The following is a 23,880-nucleotide window of genomic DNA, read 5'->3' as shown; positions in this document are numbered from 1 at the left end:
CATTGATGGCAAGAGAAAAAATTACGTGGGATACTAGCTCGGTGTAAGAAACTATGACCATAGTGTTGGTAAAAATACATGGGGTCAAAATCAGATGCATCATACAATTCATTACTCGAAAATGTAGCAGATTGTTCCAAATCATACAGCATAATTTTTACAGTTTCAAAGTCCTTAACAGAGAAAGTACTGGAGGTGACAATATCACTTAAAGAAATGTTAAACCGGTTTAGTATTTTTTAAGTTCAGTTGGACCAAATACATCATATGAAACCTGTTCTCAACATATTCCTTCTGGAACTGCTGTAATGTTCACTAAGGACCGGTCTCTTTTCACGGTGATGATGATGATGCATGCAGTTTCAGGACGAAGTTCACATTCTGTACTGTGGAGTGTTCTGGGAGGTAATGTCCATTCAGGAGCAAGAAAATGACAATCACTACACCCATCCAAAGGACTAGGAACAGTAGACCTATAGCAATCCTGAGCTGTAGTCAGGGAAACACAAGGTAAGTCTTTTTTAGCCAGAGGTGTAGATCACAAATTTGTGGTTTGTGTGAACCAGGCAGTGGTGGTAACTTGGGTTCACTTGATTCTAAGGAGAAAGTTTCAAAAATCGATGAACTAGCCAGACGCAGTTCGATCTATCTTTTGTAGCTCAGCAGGTTTTGTAGAACTGGCAGATGACTCGTTTTGAGACATATTCACATAAATGTCAGTATTAGGCCGAATTGAGACCTGCGTTTCATTTGTATTCTGTAGCTGTTCAATTTCAACCGGCACAAGTTCTATTCCTTTGTTGGTAACTCCACGTAGTAGAGTATAATTTTCAAATGTTATTTATCTTTGTCTGAATTGCCTGTATGGTAGTGAGAGGAGATCGGCGGCTACCCAGGAGCCCACGCGATCTACTATTGAGTATTGGCCACACGGTGCGATTTGATCAGATCAATTCAGACTAATCTCCTTTTTTTCTTGCCGGCAAGTGGAGGAAGAAGTACTGTTCCTTCGACAGCCAGGACAGGTACAGGCGCTCAATCAGGGTTTTATAAAGCATGCTACTCACCCATGAGGGTCTCAAGGCGCGGGGGGAAGAATGAGGGCAGGGGGCAGTAGGTCTTGCCGACACCGCTTTCACTTCCCCAGTGGTGGCATGTTTTACTTGGACGTTGCTTTGTAATGCCTAGAACTCACGGAGCTCCTGTAAAACAGCAAAACGATCATTCATGTCAAATACAGGCGCTCAATCAGGGTTTTATAAAGCACGCTACTCACCCGTGAGGGTCTCAAGGCGCCTTTGGGGGAAGAAGGGGGGGCAGGGGGCAGCAGGTCTTGCCGACACTGCTTTCACTTCCCCAGTGGTGGCATGTTTTACTTAGACGTTGCTTTGTAATGCCTGGAACTCACGGAGTTCCTGTAAAACAGCCAAACGATCATTCATGTCAAATGGTTTATCATCCACCACTGCCACAATCCAGGTCGGGAACCCACATTCTAGTCCCAAACAAGACTTCATATGGAGTATGGCCTCCTAGAGAACATCTTGTCATGTTATTAAGTGCCCTCTGGACCCCATATAGGTGATTGACCAAACTGCAACCAGAATCTAATGCCCTTGCTGTTAAGGATTGCTTTAAGTCCCGGTTTTTAATCTCCACAATCAAATTTCCCTTGGGATGATATTGAGAGGAGTACCGCAAGACCACACCCAAACTTCCCATTGCTTCTTTGTAAGCCCGTGAGCTAAACGCAGGGCCACAGTCAGAATCTTATGTGCTAATTGTGTATGTCCCTATAAAGACTCGCAAATCCTTTAGAACAGTTTGAGCATCAGCCAAGCGCTGTGGCCAAACCAACAGGAATCTAGAGCATGAATCCACTGGCACCAGGATGTACCTGTAAGCCCCCTCAGAATGTAAGGGGCCACAGTGGTCCAAATAGACACATGCAAGTGCTCTGTCAGTAGTGGCGTTTGTGGCAGACATGCTATGGTGGAACCTTTCACTGCTGACAGATGATGCACTTAAGGACCAAGCCTTTGGTCTGTTTGGTCAGACCTGGCCACCAATAATGTTTCAGTAGTGAAACTGTTGCAGTAGTACCTGTGTGTGCTGAACCCTGACCCTTGTGTGCAGCTAGGAGTAAATCTAATCTGCGATCTAGGTTTGGTATTACTCTATCCCCCACTCCTGGAATTTGAGCATACAGAATGTTTGGCTCATCTAACTTGTAGGAGTACTCCAGTTGAATAACTTTTGGTAAGGCTGAGCTGTTGCGTGCAGCATTCACAGCTATCATTGTCGGTCTGTCTATCTTTTTACTAGAACAAGTGTTTGCAGCAACGGCAGCAGTTCACACTGTCGCCTTGGCAGCTTCGTCAGCCAGTGAATTCCCTTCAACATCCACATCAACACGCTGTTGACTCAGTGTGTGAATTACATGAGCCCGTGGCAAGCCTTTCATCTCTGCTGCTTATTCCCAAAGCAACTTGTGCTTTATTGTGGAATCCTTGGAATCTCAAAACCCATTTTGGCTCCAATAGTGAAGATATTCATTGTACGACTGGACACAAAACGAATGGCACAAAATGTGTGCGAAATTCTCGATCCGTATTTGTCAGTGCCAGTATCAGGGCTTTAAGTTCTGCCAGCTGTACCATGCAGTCTCCTAGAGACTGCGTCGTGCTAGGACAGCACTTGCCATCCTGCATATGTCCCTTCACATTTGTACATGCTGTGATATAACGCAGTTTACTTCCTAAGGCAGGCAGGGCAGACCCCCCTGTATAAATGTATTCATACTGATCTAGAGGCATCATTTCATTCGGAAGAGGATATTCTTGTTCGTACTGTAAAAATGCTAGTGCTTTTAATGTAGAGTCAAATTTGTAGTCTACATCTGTTGCAGTGAGAATTAGCCCATCGTATATGCAGTACTTTTGCATTTGGGACCCTCGCTTTGGTAACAGCCTCCAAGGTTGGTACCATAGTCACAACTGTTATGCGTTTCCCCTGAGCCAGTGTTCTCTCTCACTACATCAGTTTGTACTACTGTCAGAATTTTTTCTGTGGATGCAAAACGCATTTCAGCGTTTGTGTACAAATGAGATTTGTATGCAATAGGTACAGTTTCACCTTTATTGAAGGTTAGGTACTTGTATCCTGGTAGACCCGGTCACCAAGTTCGTAATGTTCACAAGTGTGTAAGTGTTTAGAAGTTATCATGTCTGCTTGTGAGGAATGGAGAACCTCGTGGGTTCATTTGTCCAATTTTTAACTGAAAAATCAGGTCTAAGTCGTAGAAAGATTTCACTTTTTCTACGTAATCCAAAATGTATGTGTAGTAATCACACTTTAAATTCAGTAAAGTTGAAGAGCTTGTTTATTAAGATACAGCTATCAGTGACCCTCAGCAACAACTGCTTGCATAAGAATCTTTGGTGATGTCACTACTTACTTCAGAAAGTTCCATCTTAAAGAAGACATCACCACACATCTCCCCCTCATAACAAAATATAAAATAAATAACACAAGTTTCTAAAATAATAATAACATATTACAATGAAATAATTTACAATACATAAAGAAAAAATGTTGTAAGATACATTCAAATTAATTAACAGATTAAAAAAAAATAAAAACGCTACAATTGTTCAAGCTACAACATCAGGAAAATGAGGAATGATTTTACATATATTTCCCAAACTCCAGATTTTTCCATTATCTAACTTTACAACTGATCCCATGACCTTTATCACTTTCCGAGGCTGGGAGTATTTGCTTTCTCCTTTTTTAACAAATCCAGCCTTCCTCACGACAACCCAATCACCATTCTCTACACCCACAACTTTCACACCTTTTTACTTATCATACCTTTCTTTATTCCGTGCATGAGAATCTTCCATCCTTTTTGCCATGCACTCACGATCCACCCAAACCTGATTTTTCTTTTTTAACCAAAATAGGTGATTCTTTAGTAGCAGGTTTTCTTCCTTTCCATGCAATGAAAGGAGAAATCCCTGTAACAGAATGGGAAGTTACTCGATGAGCCCACATCATCTTGTTTAATTCCTCTCTCCAAGCTAGACTATTTGCCAACGGTAATTGGATATTGTCCATAATTATCCTATTGACCCTTTCAACAAGATCATTAGCTTGTGGTCTAAACAATGCTACTTGGACATGTTCAATTTCGAAATCTTCAAGGAATCTTTTCATCATGCTAGACACCAATTGCACTCCATTGTCAGTAACCAGTGTTCTAGGAATCCCTTTGTTGCCGTGATATTCTCAACCGGCTTTATGGTGAACCACTTACTATGATAGTCTACTAAGACAATCAAGAATCTGCTCCTAGTACCCAACCTCTCCACAGGACCCAAAAAATCTAAAGCTAACTTTTCCCATGGACGGTCAGGAACCTTCATACACTCCAAAGGTGGTTCACGTATAACTTTGCATTTGTCACTGTTACTACAAGCATAACAGTCTTTAATCACCATTTCTACCTCTCTGTCCATTTCTGGCCACCAGAATCTTTGCCTCAATCTTTTCTTACACATACTTCTGCCAAGAAGACCCTTGTGTACTAGTCTAATCACGCTTGGTCTCAACATCTTTGGTGGTACAACCTTATTGCATCTTAAAACCTTTCCAGAGTGGATACTTAACTGATCCTTCACCTTAACATATTGTTTCAATTCTTCATCCAAATCTGACATATGTCTCTATCCATTTGTTATGGCACTGTTTAAATTCTCATACAACACATCACCTTCCAAGGGCACACTCCAGTCCTCACTTCTCAAGGCTAAACCATCTCCAGAAAAATCTGACATGACATCTCCTTCAACAAAAGAAGAAATCTTTTCCTCTTCCACAATTGGCATACGTGACAAACAGTCTGCCACAATATTTTTCTTGCCTGTCACAAAATCAATTGTAAAACTCATGTCCATGATCTACAAAAGCCATCTAGAAATTCGAGGAGTCACGTTTCCTTCTAGACCTTTACCACCTTTAAAGATATACAATAGTGGCTTATGATCTGTTCTAAGCATGAAAGGCAACCCAAAAAGATAAAACTTGAAATGATGCATTGCCCAACAACAACCTAATGCTTCCTTTTCTATTGCCGAATAAGATTTCTCAGCACCTTGTAGACGACCCGATGCATAACCTAGTATTTTTTCCTCACCATCAACATACTGTGTCAAAATGTCACCCAGACCTACATTGCTAGCATCCGTCATCAGTACAGTTTTTCTATTAATATCGAAATGGCTCAGCACAGGAGCACAAATCAAAGAGTCTTTGACCTTAAACGCCTCTTCACAGGCTTGATTCCACTCAAATTCAATACCTTTTTTCAACAGCGCCCTCATTGGCTCAACCAGATCCGAAAAATTAGACACAAATTTTGAGCAGTACTCTGCCAAACCTAGAAATGACCTTAACAAATCCTTGTCTACAGGCCTCTGAGCTTCAACAATAGTTTTACAGTGCTATTCTTTGGTTTGATGCCCTTACCAGATATTTTGTGTCCTAAATAGTTTACTTGTTCCTTCCTCAATTGACACTTTTCCTTTTTCATAGTCATGCCATGTTCATCAATCCTTTTCAACACTTCGTTTAAAAGCTCATCATGTTTCTCATAAGATTCGCCCACCACCAGAATATCTTGAAAACACAAGATCTTATCCATCCCTTTAAAAATATTGTGCATAATCCTTTGGAAAACTGCAGAAGCAGAAGCTAAACCGAAAGGCATGCAACAATATCTGAAGGCGCCAAGCGGAGTAACAAAGGATGTTAAGGCTCTCGACTCTGGATGCAAGTTTACTTGGTGGTAGGCAGCCGACATATCCAAAACTGAAAATACTTTACCACCACTCATTCCACTCAACATTTCCCCAATATTGAGCAGAGGCTGCCGATCCACCCAGATATTTTTGTTCAGATCTCTAAGATCGATGCACAAAAGAATCTTGTTACCCTCCTTGGGGGAGACAACAATGGGGCAAGCCACTCTGATGCTTCTATTGGTTCAATGATCTTACTTTCCAACAATTTATTCAGTTCTTGTTGAAGAGGTTCCCTCGTAAGTAAAGGAATGAGCCTAACTTTATGTACCACCGGCACCGCATTATTCTTCAAGATTATGCGATGTGTGAAGCCCTTCAGCAGACACAATTTGTCCGTAAAAACATTTGGAAATCCAGACATGAATCTCTCACTCCACTCCGTCTCAATCTCACCCACTCTCTCCACAACCATAACCAGCTCTTGGCTATTGGGATTGAGAATTATATTTAGGTCTTTTTAATGTCGCCAACCTAATAAGTTAGAACCATCTTCAGATATGTATACTCTTCCATGAACAGCATTCCCTTTAAACGAAATATCATTCCACAACATACCAATGATATTGATAGTTTTTCCTCCATAGCCAACTGCCCTTATATCAGAACGTAGAAGATCATTCATTCGTCTTTAAGTTGTTCTATGAAAACTGTTTTACTGATAGTGAATAAACTTCCAGAATCAACTAGGACCCTTACTATAGATTTTCCAATCATGACATCATAATGTGGCTTTTCTAGCTTATCAGTGCTTTCTCTTTTTACTGGTTTGGACTGGCTCAGAGACCCTTGCACATACTTTGGTGAAGTCACTACTTACTTCAGAAAGTTCCATCACCAAAGTATGTTCTGCCAAAAGTTTGGAATCCTAAAATGGATTGTAGATTCTTCAGAGTCTTTGGAGGTAGGAGCACCACCCATTTCTCAAGAGAATTTGCTGCTAGGCTTTTCCCTTTACTTGATAATTCATATGCCACAAATAGGTCATTGAGGTGGGCAATTTTCGATTTTTAAAAGTTACATTTGTAGCTCTCTTTGGCAAACTCCAACATTATGTTGTTCACCCTGTTAAAAAAAATTCAATAATTCATAGTCCATCAGATAAATATTATCTACATAGGACAATGCCTTCTTATCACAATTTTGAAGTTACTCTGTTACCCTTGCTGAGAACAACCCCGGGCTAATCTTATACCCTTGGGGCAGTGTACAGAATTGGCGCTAGGAGCCTAGCACTGAAAATGCTGTCAAATGTTTACTTTCAGGCGCTATATTTTGGCAGAAGAATCCATTTGAGATGTTGGACTTGGCCTCGTTTGCAGGGTTATCCCCAAAATGTTTGATTCTTCCTCCTATTTTTTCCTGACCTCGTGTTGTTGGTGGTTTTAGGTCTCTGGGCACTTTACCACTGCTGATCAGTGATAAAGTGTATATGCGCTCTAAATTGTGAGCATGATTGATTATCCCAGATTGGCAAATTTGATTTTTCTGGTAAGTCCCTAGTATATTGCACTGAAGCGTGCCAAGGCCTGTAAATCAAATGCTACTAGTGGGCCTGCAGCACTAATTGTGCAACCACATAAGGAGCACTGAAAAGGTTTCTCAGACCTGCCAATGTAGTGTCTGTGCACAATTTTTACCTGCCATGTCGACTTGGCAAGTGCACCCACTTGCCAGGCCTCAACTTTCCATGTTCTTACATGTAAGGCCCAAGGAACCCCCGGGCAGGGTGCAGTGTATGCAAAAGGTATGACATGTACTGATGTATTTGACAAGTCCTGATAGTGAAATACTGCCGATTTAGTTTTTCACTATGGAAAGGCTATCTTGCACCATAGGGGAGAATGGGGAATGCTTTGTAACATCTTACAAGTATAACTTCCCAGTGGGACAAGATCGAGAAATAAAGTTTAGGCTCTCTGAACTCAGAATTTAATAACACATCTTTTAGTAAAGATGGCTTTTAAATTGTGTGTTTGAAAATGTCACTTTTAGCATTATCTTCTTTAACCATTCTGCTTGCCTCTGCCTGTTTGTGTATAGACTGCCTGGTTTTGGAGTGATGGGGGCTGGGGATGTGCATTCACTGTAGATAGCCACTGGGGGGCGTTGAGGTGTGCCTGGCCCTTCCTTGACTCAGAGCTGAGCTGAATAGACCCTGGCTGAATTTAGAGTAGTGGGAGGAGATTTCCTTGCACATAAATAGGGCCTGTCTCCCTTGCACAATGGTGTCTCCACCCCCTGTGGTCATACTGCACCAGTGAGGACAGAACTGGTTTGGACTGGCTCAGAGACCCTTGCACAAAGAGAACAAAGACACTTTTGGGTATAAGCATTACACCTGAAACCCCAGAACATTAGACTACTTCTGGAATCAAGAGGAACCTTTGCCAAGGAGAACAGCTGGAGAAACTGAGAAGTACTGCTCCTTTGCTGTGTGCTGTCTGGCAATGGCCTGCCGCAGTAGCTGTTTCTGTCAAGGAAAGGAAATGACTTTGCCGAGTGCTGTGTCCCCCCTGCTTGGATAAGATCTCCAAAGGCTTGAGTAGAGATTGCCTCTTGTTCTGAAGTCTCAAGGACACAACAACTTCACCTCTGCTCCCCTGAACATCCTTGCTGGAAGTTCAGACCTGCCAAGGTGTGCCTGTGACTGTATTGGGCCTCTGGAGGTTATTCCTGCTGTTGGGAGCTGGAAAAGCAACACAACTGCCAGAAAATTGACGCATCGCTCTTTTTGCGGCTGTTTTTCCGACACAGCACCGCTGTGTGAGATGAGACTCCATGCATTTCCAGCCGCTGCAGAAACAGACGCAGTGCCTATCACCGCAGCAAGAACAGACACATTGAGGGATCGCGGCTGAAGAAAGAGATGCTGCGCCACTCAACACCGCTGCATCGATCGTAGACGCATCCCAGATTTCAATGCATCGTACATGTGTGGCAAGTTTTCCCAATGCATCACTCGCGGACCAGAACCGTCTTGGAATCAACACATCACTTCCCCCTACAGACCGGATTTGACGTTGTTGGGTTTGATTACGGGAAATAAAGGATTATTCATGGATGAGGTGCAATTCTCATGGTATTATTCAAGTTGATCTAAGATCTCCCTTACTGGTTTCTTTGCGTCATGTTTTAATTGGGTATTGCCTCTGTAATGTAGTAGTTTTAACTGGGATTTCATGGGGAGGCGATTCAACATCCCTTCCTACATGGGGGATAATGCAGGGGCTAGTGTTACCGCCCACTACTGCGCATATGTATGTTTTAGTGATTCTGAAACGAAGTCAGGGAAAGCCTGTAAAATTACCTCTTCCACCTTTGGGCAATCAATGACAAACTCAGGCGGCCAATCTCTTTCGGCCAAAATGATATCGTATCCAAAAGTCAGGTTCTCCCAAAAGAGACCTTTTACCTTCCTCGGTATGTGCCCCTCCATTTGAAGCATAATTTTGCTAACTGATGCGGGACACTTAACCTTGTATCAGATGTTTCCACCAGGATTTGTTCATCCAAAGCTGCTGTCACCTGCAATTCCATCAGGTTCTAGTGAGTTACTGTTACTTCTGCTGTGCTGTCAAGCATCGTCCGGGCCCATTCCCCGTTCAATAGTGGAGTCCTCAGTAGCTTGGGCATACCTAAAAATACTTTTTTCTTATTAAACTGAGGTTTATCTTCTTTTTTGAAAATGTAGTCTGATGTGCCTCTCTTGGCTGACTTGCTCTTCCGATTTGTGTTCTAACCATCCTTCCCTTTTGGATGAACTCTGAAAGGAAAGAGAGGAACGTGTATGAGCATCCTGATACCGGTCGGGTTTTTTAATATTGTCACGGTTTCTATGGTTATATCGTTTTTCAAAGGGTTCCTGTTTAGGAGACTCACCCTGTAATCCTGATGCATTCTGCGAATTTTTTTATTGTTTATGGTTTCGTTTTAGAAGAATCGTGAGCTTGCTTGGAGTTGTCCTTTTCCACGTTACTAGTTAATTGCTGTTTCATAGCTCTAGCTCCCAAGTTATCTCTACCCAGTGAAACATAGGTGTATTCAACCATTTTAGTTCGCGCTCACTCCAGTTGTGCAGGAGTGCATCCCCTCAGCGTTGGCGTATAGCCACCACTGCTGCCTCCCCTTTTATGTTAGCTAACATAATTATGGATACCTGGGCAAAAATCTCCTAACAATTTCAGGGCAGGGCCCACCTATTGATGAGAGATCATAATTTGCTAATTTTATAGTAAGGGCCTTTTCCAAGCTCCAGCTTCTTCCGCACCAGTACTGCTCGTACCAGCGTCTCCATTCAGAGAAGTTATGAGAGGAAGGTATAATGAAAAGAGATAGAGTCTATGCACAAAGTGGGGAACTATAATCCTTCAAGCTTGAATAAACCTACAGCCAATAAATAGGATATACCTACTCTGCTGCGTCTGATTTTTGCCTTCCCCACCCAAGACATCTCTGGGTAAATGTGAGTAGCTCTTGAAGTCTCTTGGTGATGGTGGGATTGCAATATTGCAGAGAAGTGAATGTTCCAATGTGTGTTGGTACAATTCATTTTTTTTCCAGCCACAACACACAGCAGTTCAATTACAACAAACGCAAGGAAGGCATCACAAAGCGGAGATAATCTGGTCTGCAATGGATGGCTCAATTACTAGCCTCTCAAATAGCCTGTGTAGAGTCACATTGATGGGTGAAGTCTGCAGCACTTCTGCAATGTACTGGGTCCATCCAATGTGCATGCTTTTTTAAAATTTATTTATAAAGTTTTATATAGCGCGAACTTGATGCCGAAGGATATCAGAGAGCTTTACAATTAGAGGGTAAGATAACAAATTAAAACAGGAGTCTAACATGGGGAATACAATAGGCATTGAATCAAATAGTGCACACATACCAGCTCATTTATAAGACCTGAGTGAATGAGGAATGGGCTATACGAGGGAGCATAGTGATGTAAGGGGAGTAAGTAAAATAATCATATACAGGAATAACCAATACCAAAATAATAATCTAAACATGAGTCAAATGGGGCATCTAATAGTCATTGAATCAAGTGGTGAACATCTAACTGATCATTTATACACCTGGGTGAACGAAGAATGGGCAAGACGATGTAGCATAATGACTTAAGGGGAGTAAATACAATAATCATGTACAGGAATAACCAAATACAAAATAATAATCATATACTGGAATAAAGGCCGATACTGTAATATGTCCGATGCGCTTAGAGTTAAAAAATCCCCTCCTGTTAAGGTAAGAACTTATTCATGAGGAATCTTTTTGCATCCAATTTGAAAGCAGTCTTGGAAGAGATCCTCCGACTTTCTGGTGGAAGAGAGTTCCAGATTTTAAGAGCAGAGCCAGAGAAGGCTTGTTGGCATGTTCTTTTTGCCGAAGATCTGTGGTTTCAGGAGGAGGGAATTGGCACTCCTTGACAGTCTACCTCCTGCTGATAGTTCTTGTTTTTGTGCAAGGTAGATGAGGGTTTTGAAGTGGAGGGCTTTGTGTGAAAGGCAGGCCATCTTCAGTTGAGTTCTAGCTTCGTAGGGTAGCCAACTTAGCGATTTTAAAACCGGGGAGATGTGTGCATTTCGCTTGGTGCCCGTGATCAATATGGCCGCTGCGTTCAGCGAAGCCTTTGGGGGGGGCCAAAGAGTATTTGGGGAGGCCACAGTGTAGCACTGCCATAGTCAAGCCTCAGCAAAACGAGTGCTAGGACCACTTGCTTGAAATCTGCCTGCGGTAGGAAAGGTTTGAGATTGGAGTGTTCTCAGAAGGTTGTTAGCTCCCTTGCACACATGGTAATGTGAGACTTCCTATTTAGATGCTTGTCCAGGGTAATTCCGAGAGATTTCGCGGAGGGAGCAGTTGAAGGCGGCGAGTTGGTTCATTCATAGGTCGATTTTAGTAGTATGTTTCGGGGGAGAAATTAGTAGGAATTCTGTTTTAGAGGTGTTTAACAGGAGGTGGTTCGAAGTTAACCAATTTTGGGTAGTCAGTAGGGTAGCGTTGAGTGAAGTGATGTCATCCGGAGAGGAGATTTTCAGATAGAGTTGGGTGTCGTCTGCATACATATGGAAGCGAATGTCCAAGGATTTTAGAACATTATCTAATGGTTCCAGGAACAAATTGAAGAGAATGGGAGATAAGGAGGATCCTTGGAGAACCCCCATGCTGACTGGGGATGGCTGGGAGATGGAGTGGTTTGCTTTCACTCTTTGGGTTCTGTGCTTCAGGAAAGATGAAAACCAATGCAGCACCTGACCCGAAAGGCCCATCCTATGCTCCAGAATGAACAGGAGATAGTCATGATTGACAGTGTCAAATGCGGAAAAAAGGTCAAGTAGGATAAGGAGGCAGGATTCATTTCGATCAAGCATTATTAAGATGTCATCTATCATGTGAGTGAGAGCAGATTCAGTGCTGTGCCCACTACGAAAGCCAAATTGGTGTTTGTCCAGGAGGTGGAAATTTTTGATGTGCACACATAGTTGTGACTGTGGTTCCTTAATCACTGTAGTGTCTTCAGTTAGCTCATTCATTAACTAGAGGAGCTTTTTGTTCTGTAACTTTGCCTGACTAATACACATGCCCATCTGCAAGCTGGTTTAGTCTTACCTGTACATCCACATGCACAGCTTTCAGCGGAATGCCTCTCCGGATCTGTTCTAGTAATCCAGGCTGCTCCATTTGCTTTTCACTGGCTGTCTCACGAATGCAAGGAGGAGAGGATGGTGGTGAAAGTTTAATCCCTACATTCAACACCTCGTTGCAGCATTTATCAATGGTGGAAGCATTGCGATCGGTTGATGGAAGTGGTAGGAGACTGGGGTGCTCAACCGGTGGACAAATATCGAAAGAGGGAGGATGTGATGGAGCAAGAGAATCAAATGTCTGATTTTTTACAAATGGAAGTGGTGGAGGTGGTGGCGGTGGAGGCATCACAGAGACCGAACCATCAGCCACACAATTAAAAGAAGTTGGAAGCGGTGGTGGTGGAGGAATGTGTACCGATTCAACGGCATTGCAGTTACTACAGGGAGGGGCTGTTAAAGACCGGGCAGAATTTGAGGTGTGCCATCCCAAAGCCTGTGGTGGTGGTGGGGGGATAGGATTAGAAGCAACCTCAGAATTATCAAAGGAAGGTAATGATGACGGTGGGGGAGGGAAGTTAATTGAAGGGCGATGATTGAACGGTAGATGTGGCAGCATCTGTGCACTCCTAGGATCTCGCAAATGGTCTGCAGATGAGGTTTCCGATGGAGAATGACTTGATCTCGAGTCATCTGATAAAGCTGTAGAGAAATGAAAAACATGCTTTTGGTCGACAGCCAAAGTGGAGAAATAATTCTTAATTTGTAAAACAACTCTTACAGCAAGTAGGTTTTGAACCACATTGATCATTTATGTTCAATACTTTACCCTTACTGGACACATTTGAGCTAGTACAATATGTGAAGTGTCTGCAAAGGATGCTGTGTCATGTACTATATTACATTCATTAATGAAGGCTCGGGTAAAACAAGATAATTTTGTCAGGGCTTTTTGAAATTTAAGTGAAAGGAGACATTTTATAAATGAATGCACAAGTCCTGCAAGTGATTTGTGTACAACTTAAGCTGTTCTTGAATGTATGGTGTACCTCAGCGGTGGGAGGCAGGACCCCTCGGTTGAATAATTGAAAGTGAGCAACCCATCAACGCCATAACCCAGGCTAGAGCAAGTCAAATACACCCTTCAAAGAGCCATGCAAGACTTGCTGTAGTGTAGACTATGTAGAATAGTAGAGCCAGTCCCGTTTGCAGATTGTGAAGAGGAACCAACCTACATTCCAAGAAAAGGGATATTTCCGTGAAGGATCTACAGCGGGTCCATTGGCTTACTCAGAGCATGGGAAAAGCCAGCTTTTAAGTCATTAGATAAATGTGTGAGAAAGTTTGTGTTGGAGTGTCACTACATGGATTTACCGATTCATTGTGGGGCAGGTTTGGTACCCAGAACAGGGTGCAGGCCCACTAAGAAGGACCTCAAATACAGAGTTATTCGTGAAAAGCTTGCAGCTAAGTGGATTGGGGTATATGAGAGAAATGGAGTCTGCTGGTCCGGCTAGGATTCACATAGGTACCAAGGGTAGATTAATTGAAGAATAAGGTGTCAGCAATACAAAGAAGTGAAGCCCTACCCTTATAATGCAGCAAAAAATCAGACCTGCAGAATCGACTCTGAAGGGACTGTAACTCTAAATCGATTGGTAGTATTAATCACATTAAGCTTGTGTGGATTTTGGAATCAAGGCAATGACTATTTCGAATGTTGGAAACTGGTGTTTGATTCTTAAGTGAAGACAGCCAAGTTAAGAGTGCTTGGGGAGTAGAGAACTTACCTGTAGCTACATAGAGGGTGCTGGGCCCAACTAACTGATAAAGAACCAGTATTCCCCAAGTCGTTTGGCAAGTCTGTGTATACTTGTCTTTTGTCAATGTGCATGGGTTGTACAGTGAGTCACTTGACCCAGTGGCATTTCCAGCATCCATTCGAACTTGAACCAAGGATGGAGAGACTTATCCAGGTTACGCAACTACATTTAAACAGTCTGCAGTGAAGACAATAGAGTTATAATGGCGGGGCGAGCTCCTGTCTGGAAAGTAGAGGCTTTCGGCTGGTGTTTTATGGGATGGCGAATCTCCTTGTTTGATGAACCCTTGCATTACCTGTTGGTGCTCTGTGGTTACTCTAGATAGAAAGTCAAAAGCTATGGTGGAATAGACATCTTTTCATCTTAGTAAGGATACTACCTTATATGTAAATCTTAACCGGACCAACATTTTCCGGTGAAAAAAAGAAGTTGATCCATCCCTTAATCTGTTTAAACAGTTTCACTTTCCAGGATCACTCATTCTCAGTCCTCCTAGCCCCAGATATTTCCCCAATTCGAAAACTCAATAGCCGTGTCGAAATCTACAATTGCCACTGGCCCCACCCTCTACTAAAGTAACACGTGTACCTTTGCCTCATATTCCTTATGGACTCTGTCCCAGTCAACACCCTGGCAGCTTCTTTTGATTCCTTCTGTGTATGGGGAGTGCTTTATCCCGCTCTTCCAAAAATGGTCCATTACCACTGCTCCTCAGTTTGCTGATGTCGCATTGCCACTTCCATAGCCCTGCTACGCTGATGACTCAATCTATAGGCACTCACTTATTTGCATTACATACTCAATTATACACAAGTCCCCCGGTGGTTGGTGCAATACATCTGATTTAGTCAAGTCCTTCTACTGCCTCTACCTGCTTGATGGGTGTAATTGACATTTCCTGCCGCCTGGTGATTTCTGGCAGTTTGAGTTCCTCTGATCAAAGAACCGATTAGCACTAACCTGTGGCAATCTTAATCTTAGGTTCACATTTTCATGTTGAAAAATAATCTTGTAAACTCCAGATATTTTGATAATCGTCGTTTCTTCCATGAAGCAAGTCTCAAAGTTATGTTTGTTAAATTCTCTGGCTCTTGCGAATACTACATCAAAAGTTTCTCATCCAACAGTATTTTGTGAATGAGGAAGCATATAACGCATGGTCCTGGCATGTCCATTCGTGGGAGAAGGTACAATGACAGGAAACCGCGTGTGTGCTTAGTAAGTACATGAAAGTCTGTTTATCGATAAATATCTATTGTCACATAAATTTTGCTTACATCTTGGTTCTTCTAACGAGGGAGTAGTCCGAAAACTAAAATACCTCCTACTTTGAGCCAAAGCTCGTCTGGCACCAAGCAAACAAAGCAAGACATCACAACCGTTCCCCGAAGAGCTCTCTTATCTCTTCCATCCAAGCATCTATCCATTCATTCCTTCATCCTTCCACCTACCAGTTCACCTTTAGCATTCCATCATCCAATCATTCACCATTCCTTCCGTCCACTCATCCTTCTCAAAACCGATCCATCCACCTATCTATCCATCATTTTACTCATACATCCTTCCATCCACCCATCCATCCATCCACTTTCACTAAGCCATCCACCCACCCATCAAGCCAGCCAGCCACTAGCTCATCGCCCCTCTACTCACCTACTCGCTTACCCTTTCACTCCATCCATCCTTTCATGAATCAATCTATCCTTTCATGAATCAATCCTTTCTCCCATCCAATCCATCCATCCTCATTCATTCTATCCATCCTCTAACTCAGTTATGCATCCTTCAGTCACTCATCTATCCATCCTTTCATCCACCCTCTCTCCCATTCATCTTTTCATCCACCCTCACCAATCCATCCATCCATCCATCCATCCTTCCTTTCACTCATTTATCCCTTACCTAGTCATTGTATGGCCAAGCTGTATTGGCATCGTGCACAACACAAAATCTGTTTCCTCTACCACTGGAGGAACAGTATCATCTGTACTTCTACGCTCACGTGTTGGGGAACAACTGGATGGAGACAAGATTGCATGAATAGTTCTCCACCACTCTCCTTTGGCTTCCAGCTTTTCCCAATCTGTGCAAGAAGCTTTTATTTTCTCTCTTAATATTTAACTCTGAGCGTTGGCTTAATTTTGTGCACTCAAAACAGCTGTATAGCAGCGCAGCATTACATTGAATTAATTTGGGATGTCGGCCAGGTGACCAGGAGTAACTGAGATGCCCTCCACCAGGATATGTGCCTGGGGGAACGGTTTGTTCTTTGGGGGTCAATGCCTGTCCTGCTTATTGCGAACAATTCTGGAAAAGCTGTGGTAAGTCGTTTGGGGCGGTCAGTTTCCCACCAGATCCCTCGGTCATAGCCGGGAAACAGGGCTTATGGTTTCAGTCTACTTTGTAGGCAGAGGCCTTCCTAGGATAGTTTGTGAACTCACCCCTCAGTCTGGCTCTGCTTACGTTTCTCCACCTTTGCCACCTGCCCAAAGAAACAATGTGCAGAACAGGGGTAGCAACTTTGATAGAGTCATGAAGTAAACTGGTACTTACAAACATTGGCTCGGCTCATGTAAGCTGCCAAATACCACATTTGTTGGCAAAGCACCCCTCCACTTTGACATCTGTCCATGGTAAGTTAGTTTGTATGAACAAAAGTAGTACTGAAGATTTTAACAGAGCAAGCAGTTTTAACTTTTGTGGAAATGTAGGCTGTGACAAATAAAAATATGGGGATTCTCAGGGGCACAAGAGGACCCCTGCAGGGCATAAGTTAGGGGAGGAGAGGGATATGAATAGAATGGGCGTGTGTATGGGGGGACGGGGGGTGGGGGGGACGGGGGGTGAGGGAATCAGTCACTTTGTATCATCACCCTGAACCACTGGGAAGGTGTGTTGGGGAGTCACATGCATTGAAGGATTTTTCCCAGAGGTTTAATTACGCCCCAGGGCATACAAGGAAATCCATGTGTATGGTGGTGATGGTGGTGGGGGTGGGGGTGGGGGGGGGGGGGGGTAGGGAAGAAGGGAATCTCGCTTCAGTAAGCTTACAATGCTGCTGAATAAACTGCACGTGGGCCCTGGGTGCAAGGGAGATTCTCAAAGCTGCAGAAAAATGTGTTTGAGGGCATAATATCAAAATGGATACGCTTTCTGGTGAGGGTGGATATTAATCTGTACGGATATGTTAAGGGACAGGGCACACTTAATGCGAGCTCTCTAGCAAGTTCATGCAAAAAGCATCGCTGTGCATACAGCAAAGTGTTGTCCTTTTCCCAGATCGCGTGGGGAGAACACAACGTTCACAGACCATAGTGGTAAACTCTGGTTTAAGTTGTGATGAAAGGGTGGGATACGGTTCCCAGCCGTAGCCTGTTTTCAATGGGGCAGAGTGGTGGAACCTTCCTTCTGAAGCGGCGCAGGGCACTGCCCAACAAGGTGCCTTGGATTAAAATGCACAAACAGGCAAAGGTCGCAATTGCTATGGGTCCATTTAGCAGCCAAGTACTTCTGAGGGGTTTGATGGAGGCCGCTTGAGGAGGAGAGGGCAATAGGCGTACATAGGACTCGAGTTATTGTAATTGGAATCTGCAATAACATTCCCATAACTTAAAAAAATAAGAGCTTTGTTACAATAGATAACAGTTATTACTACAAGCCAAAGTCTCAACCACTGAATTATGCCGCGTGCGCAGGGCTCATGATCACATATGGAGACTTCCACCTGTGCAGAGGGCAGGCAGGGAGAGAGCTGGCGTCTGTGCTTTACATGAAGCGCGCACAAGCCCGGGGTATACAGGACAAGAACTCTGGGCACGCACAGTATGTTGTGCAGTCAGAAGTGGTCACTTAGTACTGAAATTTCTTTTAAAAAAGAACGAATATGCACAACAAAGTACACAAAGTAAAGAGAAGGCTGATTATTTGAGTTGTGGTCCCAATCTGGTAAAGGAAACACAGCAAAATAGGGTAAATTGCCAATATAATTCTGAAAAGCATCTTAATCTATAAAGCAATATGTGTCCTGTGCTGCTCATTCAGGACATAGACCAGCCAGCTGGGATATTAGGGGCAGGGAGTTGCTGCATGCAAGGTCTGAGGCAGTGGGGTTGCTATGTCTGTAGCGCATGAACCCCCACATGCATCATTGTGTTTTGTATTCGCAAACGGTGCGAATCGGTAATTTTGACCGTTTGCGAATGCAAAATTCAATTCTGGGATGCATCATCAAAATTGCGAGAAATCGCATTTTAAGAATTCGCATATCGTTTGCGAATTCGCATATCATTCGCAAAGATAAGGAATCGCATTTTTGCATGGAAAAATGGTATGCATGAAAAAATGCTATTTGCGATTCTGTAAAAAATCGCAAATAGCATTACCTAAAATAAGAAGAGCTCAGACTTGGTGTTATTTTTTTCCTAACCAAAGTCTCATGTGATTTCCATCCCTCTTAGTATATAAGGCACACTCTGACCATTACATTTCCTTTCACCATGGCTGCAGTCATAGTCTTGGCACGCAGGCGGAGATTGAGAGCTGCATTGAGGCGCAGGGTAGTGAGTGAAAGGATATTTAGGGTGCGCATTAATTTATTTGGTCAGACTGAGGCAGAAATTTATGACAAGTACAGGTTAAATGTTGATTCCATACTGGAATTAATTGATGATTTGGATCCTATACTACAGAGGCCCACCCTAAGAACACAAGCCATTCCTACTCATGTCCAAGTACTTTGTTGCCTACATCTTCTGGCTTCTGGTTCATTTCAAGGTGTGATTGCCATTGCTGGGGGGGTGTCACAGAGTTCCCTTTCAAGGTTTTTCAGAAATTTTTTAAATGCTATGTTGTTGAGGATCAGGCATTACATAGTTTTTCCAAGTACTCAGCAGGAACTTTTACAGACAAAGTTGGACTTCTATAATATGGCTCATTTTCCTCATGTAATAGGCTGCATAGATGGTACTCATATTCCCATATGCCCACCTTCTCACAATGAGTACATTTTTAGGAATAGAAAATTGTATCATTCATTGAACATTCAAGCCATTTGTAATTCAAAAACCATAATCACAGACCTAGTTGCTAGTTTCCCTGGAAGTGCTCATGACTCCTACATATTTAAACAGAGTGCCATATTTACAAAGTTGGAAGCTGGACATTTTGGAGATGGGTATTTACTGGGTAAGTGATCATTTTTTTTTTTTAAAACTGTACAGAGAAATGTTTTGACAGGTTTTCAAACCACTGAAATGTTGATAATGTTTCCATAGGTGACAGTGCTTATGGTGTGAGAACATTTATCTTGACTCCTTATCTGAATCCAACAACCCGCAAAGAGCAAAATTATAACCAAGCTCATATGTCTACCAGAAATGTGATAGAGAGGACATTTGGAATAATGAAATCCAGATTCAGAATACTTCATAAAACTGGAGGTGCATTGCAGTATCGGCCTGATGTTTGCTGTAAAATTGTTGCCACTTGTGCCATGCTGCACAATGTTGCCATGAAAAGAGGGCTTGGATTGGAATTTGAAGACAACATCCCAAATAACCACAATCAACCAAACCAACCCCAACCTAGAATCAATGGTCCTGATGCTGCAGAGGGAAGGAGAAGAAGAGCAGAGATAACTCAGCATTACTTTTAAATAAAGGTATGAGACAGGACAAACATGCATGTGCTGTAACTTAGGTATTTATTGTTTTTCAAATGAAAGTGAATGTGTGCTTCCATTCCAACGTATGTGGTATTTTGAAACAAAAATTTCATTTGAATAAAATCTTCAAATGTATTAATATTGTCAACCATTAACTGTTAAAATAAAGGTTCACAAAATATTCACATATGAATCACTTTTTCCTTGCTCTTAACCCCAATGCCTTAACCTTCACAGGGTTTGAATTTTTGTTTTTGCAGGTGTCTTTGGCTACATTTCTGACACTTCTTCTTTCTGAAGGTGGTTTGATATTTACATTTGCATTGTCTGAAGAAGATGCAGGGAATGCAGACACTGGTTGATAGATTGTACTTGGGCCTTGATGGTGGTCTGAAATGGGGCCTTGCATTGATTTCATGCCACATGCCAGCTCACCATAACATTTCATCATTTCCTTTTGGAAGCCAATTGTTGTTTCAATCAATTTAGAAGTATTACTGCACATTCTGTGCATGGCTCTTGTGCTTGACTGCGTACTCACAACTGCTCTTTGCAAAACTGCACCCTGGTCACCATGCATTGCTTGACTTAGTGTCTCTATTGCAGAGGTCATTCGTTCCATTTTGTCTGAAGAGACATTGACCATGTTGACAAGTGCAGAACTAATATTGTGCATGTCTTTGGCTATATTGGTGATTTTCCCCTTGATAACCCTTATGTCCTTGCCTTGCAGGCGCTGTACTTTTAATAACTTCCTCTCAAGGACACTGCCATTTACAAAGTCATCCATTGATTCATGAGTTTGTGAAGGAGCTCTGCGACGCCGGAAGAATTGTCGCAGTCTTTGACGCCTGCCTGGGACCCTTTGTGCAGGCTCTGCATTCAGTGTTGTATTTTGAACTGCAGTGTCCACATTTTCCTCTGCCTCAGATTCAGTGTCTACCAGTCGACGCAGTCTGCGTCTTTGATTTTGTGGTTCCACAGTGGGTGAAGGTGGTGGGTCAAAGTTATTTTCTGCCTCATTTAATAAGTCTTGTGTGAAAGACTCTGCAAATTGAATAAATTCTGCATCCAAATCAGCATCTAAAAATGAGACAGTGGGAGTAACCTGTTAGAAAAATATTCCCAATGCCTGTTTTTCTTTCACAGATTAACATATGACACTGCTATATTGAGGCATGGATGACAAATTATCGTGGAAGTGAATGTACCTATTGCTAACAGTGATCCTGTTGTCTGGACAGCAATAAAAGAATATTTGTGATGAAAACTACATGTCCCATGATGCCATTCTTTCATCTTAAATTTACAATATTTATTATGCACTTTGGCAAAACATGTACTTTTGACATTTGTAACTTTACAGATCTATTCACAAGTCATGCACTCAATGACATTATCCTGTTTTTAAAAAAAATTACCTTGACTTGTTCCAGGCTGCTCTGAGGTGTCAATGTCATACACTCCAACAACTGCTTCAGTAGGTAAAGTCCCCTCTACTAGTTCATCCCAAGGGGTAGTTGGTATGTCTTTTGGTGTACCCCCACCAGTTTTCCTTCCAGATTTGATGCGTGTCGCAATCTTCTCCTTTGCTCTGCTGCGCAAATCGTACCATCTCTTCTGGAGATTACTGATGTCTCTGTGGGCGACACCTACAGCATTGACCTTTGCCTGTATTGTTAGCCAAATTTTTCATTTCGTTGCCTCAGGTATTTTCAGTGAACTTTTTCCAAAAAGTTGGTCATGCTTAGCTGTGACTTCTTCAATTAGAACCTCAAGTTCTTTGTCACTAAATTTGACTTTCCTTTTCCTGGGCTGCTGCTGCTGTTGCTGCTGCTGCTGCTGCTGCTGCTGGGGCTCCAAAACCACATTGCTTGCCTCCATAATCTCAAGAGAAATCAGTAACCTGTCCAGCAGCTTCCACACACTCCCCAAACTGCCAAATTCAAGTTCGAAGTAGCCCACAGGTGTCTGTCATTAGTTTCAGAGGCAGCCACACTGCAATCACTTGAGTATTCATCATGTGCGTCTTTTCCTTATTTGCGAAGTCGCACAATGCGATTTCGCACATAAGGAATCGCATTTTCCTTGCGATTCGGTAAAAATTGCGATTTTTACCGAATCGCTAAAAAAATGCGAATTAATTGATGCATCCCATTTTGCGAATTCTTATTTGCGATTCCTTATTTTTCGCAAATAAGAATTCGCAAAATGACACAATGATGCATGTGGGGGAGTGAGTGGTGCAAACTTTACCCCATGGAAAAGGCATGAATCGGCTTCTTTTTCTTTCCAAGCTTTCTGCTGCTATTAAGGATCGAGCAAAGATCAGTTCCGGCAAACAAGCTCAGGTTTGTGCTGTACAGGGAGGGTTATTACTCAACTTCCATAGGTCAGGCCATTTAAAATATTTCAGATTTGAACAGAAGATGATGCAGTGGTGGCCTTAAACATTGAGAAGGTGTGACATGGGAGCGAAGTTCAGTGTTCGTCCTTCCTTTCTGGGTTGGGCACAATTGTACCGATGTGGCAAGGATCAGGACAGTGCAGGAGATTGCATGTGACCGGGTCTTGGAGAAGAGCGCTCAACAAGGTATCCGCTGTTTCCACCAGCTGCCCTTGTACCCAAGCGGTTCACTCTGGAGTCCCATCTCTCACAAAGACTCATTTGAACAGGAGACAGTGATGAGCGACAACACACTATTTGTCACTTCATGGGGAGGATACATTGGTCCACTTGAAGAACCAGGAGGCCATTTTCCATTGTTGAGACCCTCCTTGAGAAGTTTTTCGGGTGTCAGGCCTTCGTGTGAGCGCATCCAACTCATGTTTGCCCCCATGAGACATCTCATTCGGGCTCAGGAAGTTTACCTACAAAAACTGGGAACAGAATGGCACACTAGGGAATACATGTTGGGATATTAAAGTGGTCCTCTATGAGCAAACAGTTAAGGTGCATAGAAGGAAAGTAATTGTTGAATCAGGAAATCTGAGGTCCTTTGGTCCTCTCCACAGCTGAAAACAACGCGCAGGATAGTGCAGGGGAAGACGTCTGTGCCCTCGAGGTCCTTACATACGTTTCAGTGCGTGGCGTGCCAGATGCCCAGGGTCTTCTTCAGGGAATTGGGTCGGTTTACTGACTCTGCAGAGGGTCAGAATGAACAAGAGTGCAGCTCAATGCTCTGGCTCTGGAGTGAGAGGACAGGGTTAGAAGTGCCAGACTTGGATTTGGCAACGCGGATGCAGCATTTGGTACAGAAGTGCGATGAAGATCCAAAATTATGAACAGACTGGTGGCTGCAATGAAAACTTGGCACTATGCATCCTTGAGAATAAAGATAAAAAATAGATCCTCGTGTCTCGTTTGTGCCTAGAATGTCACAAATATGGTAATAGGTCATAGTAAAGATACTGAAGAAAATCACATTTCATCAAAATGCACCTTCATAGGGTGCACAGGCTGGTTTAGGCCTGTGCAGAAAAGCTGTTAACGGGGTGGGTGCCAAGAGGCTGAAAACTGAGGAGGGATTTGGCAGAGAATTATCAGATTATTAAAGGTTCTGGGGGGGGAGCTGGAACACTTTGTTTTTTGCCAGAACCATATAAGATAGCTTTCCTTGTAGGACTCTGAAGCCTGAGGCACTCCTGAGGGCCTTGCAATGATCAGAGGTGGGGTCATTGCTTTTACTCGTGTTACATAGCGCTCTGCAGAGCCACGTGGCCCACCCACACATCAGTGGTGATGGCAAACACATACTGAATACCACTGTTTGATAGGTAGTGGGCACGCGCACTCAGACTGGTTAGATCGTGATTTAAACTTGGAGTGCAAACACCAATTTAGAGAAAGTCTGCGCCTGCAAGACATTGGCTAATGGCTACCCCACACATCATGCATTTACTTCACTAGATGGGGTTTTAAAAAAGCAGATTTACTG

General features: G+C 42.9%; 2 protein-coding genes across 2 annotated transcripts in view; both read right to left on the bottom strand.

Moving 5' to 3' along the window:
* LOC147692921 (uncharacterized) overlaps window positions 1-23,880 on the bottom strand; it is a 111,401-nt gene that overhangs the window by 17,168 nt on the left and 70,353 nt on the right. The window contains exon 5 of the mRNA XM_086939175.1: window positions 12,483-13,159. Within this exon, the coding sequence (XP_086795301.1) occupies window positions 12,483-13,159 (677 nt within the window). The remainder of the gene's footprint in view (window positions 1-12,482; window positions 13,160-23,880) is intronic.
* On the bottom strand, window positions 20,003-22,699 carry LOC147692922 (uncharacterized). Its single transcript, XM_086937604.1, has 3 exons — window positions 22,670-22,699; window positions 21,364-21,613; window positions 20,003-21,025 (listed from the first exon to the last, which is right to left on the bottom strand). The coding sequence occupies exons 1-3, from the start codon at window positions 22,697-22,699 to the stop codon at window positions 20,136-20,138; spliced, it is 1,170 nt and encodes a 389-aa protein (XP_086793730.1). The 3' UTR covers window positions 20,003-20,135.

This window comes from Lissotriton vulgaris, chromosome 9 (genome assembly GCF_964263255.1).
Source record: "Lissotriton vulgaris chromosome 9, aLisVul1.2, whole genome shotgun sequence".
Lineage (NCBI taxonomy): Eukaryota > Metazoa > Chordata > Amphibia > Caudata > Salamandridae > Lissotriton > Lissotriton vulgaris.
The sequence above is the reverse complement of the archived record's forward strand: the minus strand, read 5'-3'. Positions and strand labels throughout refer to the sequence as shown.

Excerpts from the sequence above, each read along its gene's own strand:
- LOC147692922 (XM_086937604.1), bottom strand. The coding sequence starts at position 22,699 with ATGGCCTCCTGGTTCTTCAAGTGGACCAAT. Across the intron at positions 21,614-22,669 it reads GGTTCTTCAAGTGGACCAAT|GCAAAGGTCAATGCTGTAGG; the intron begins GTATCCTCCCCA and ends CTAACAATACAG. Across the intron at positions 21,026-21,363 it reads GCAGCCTGGAACAAGTCAAG|ATGCTGATTTGGATGCAGAA; the intron begins GTAATTTTTTTT and ends TCTCATTTTTAG.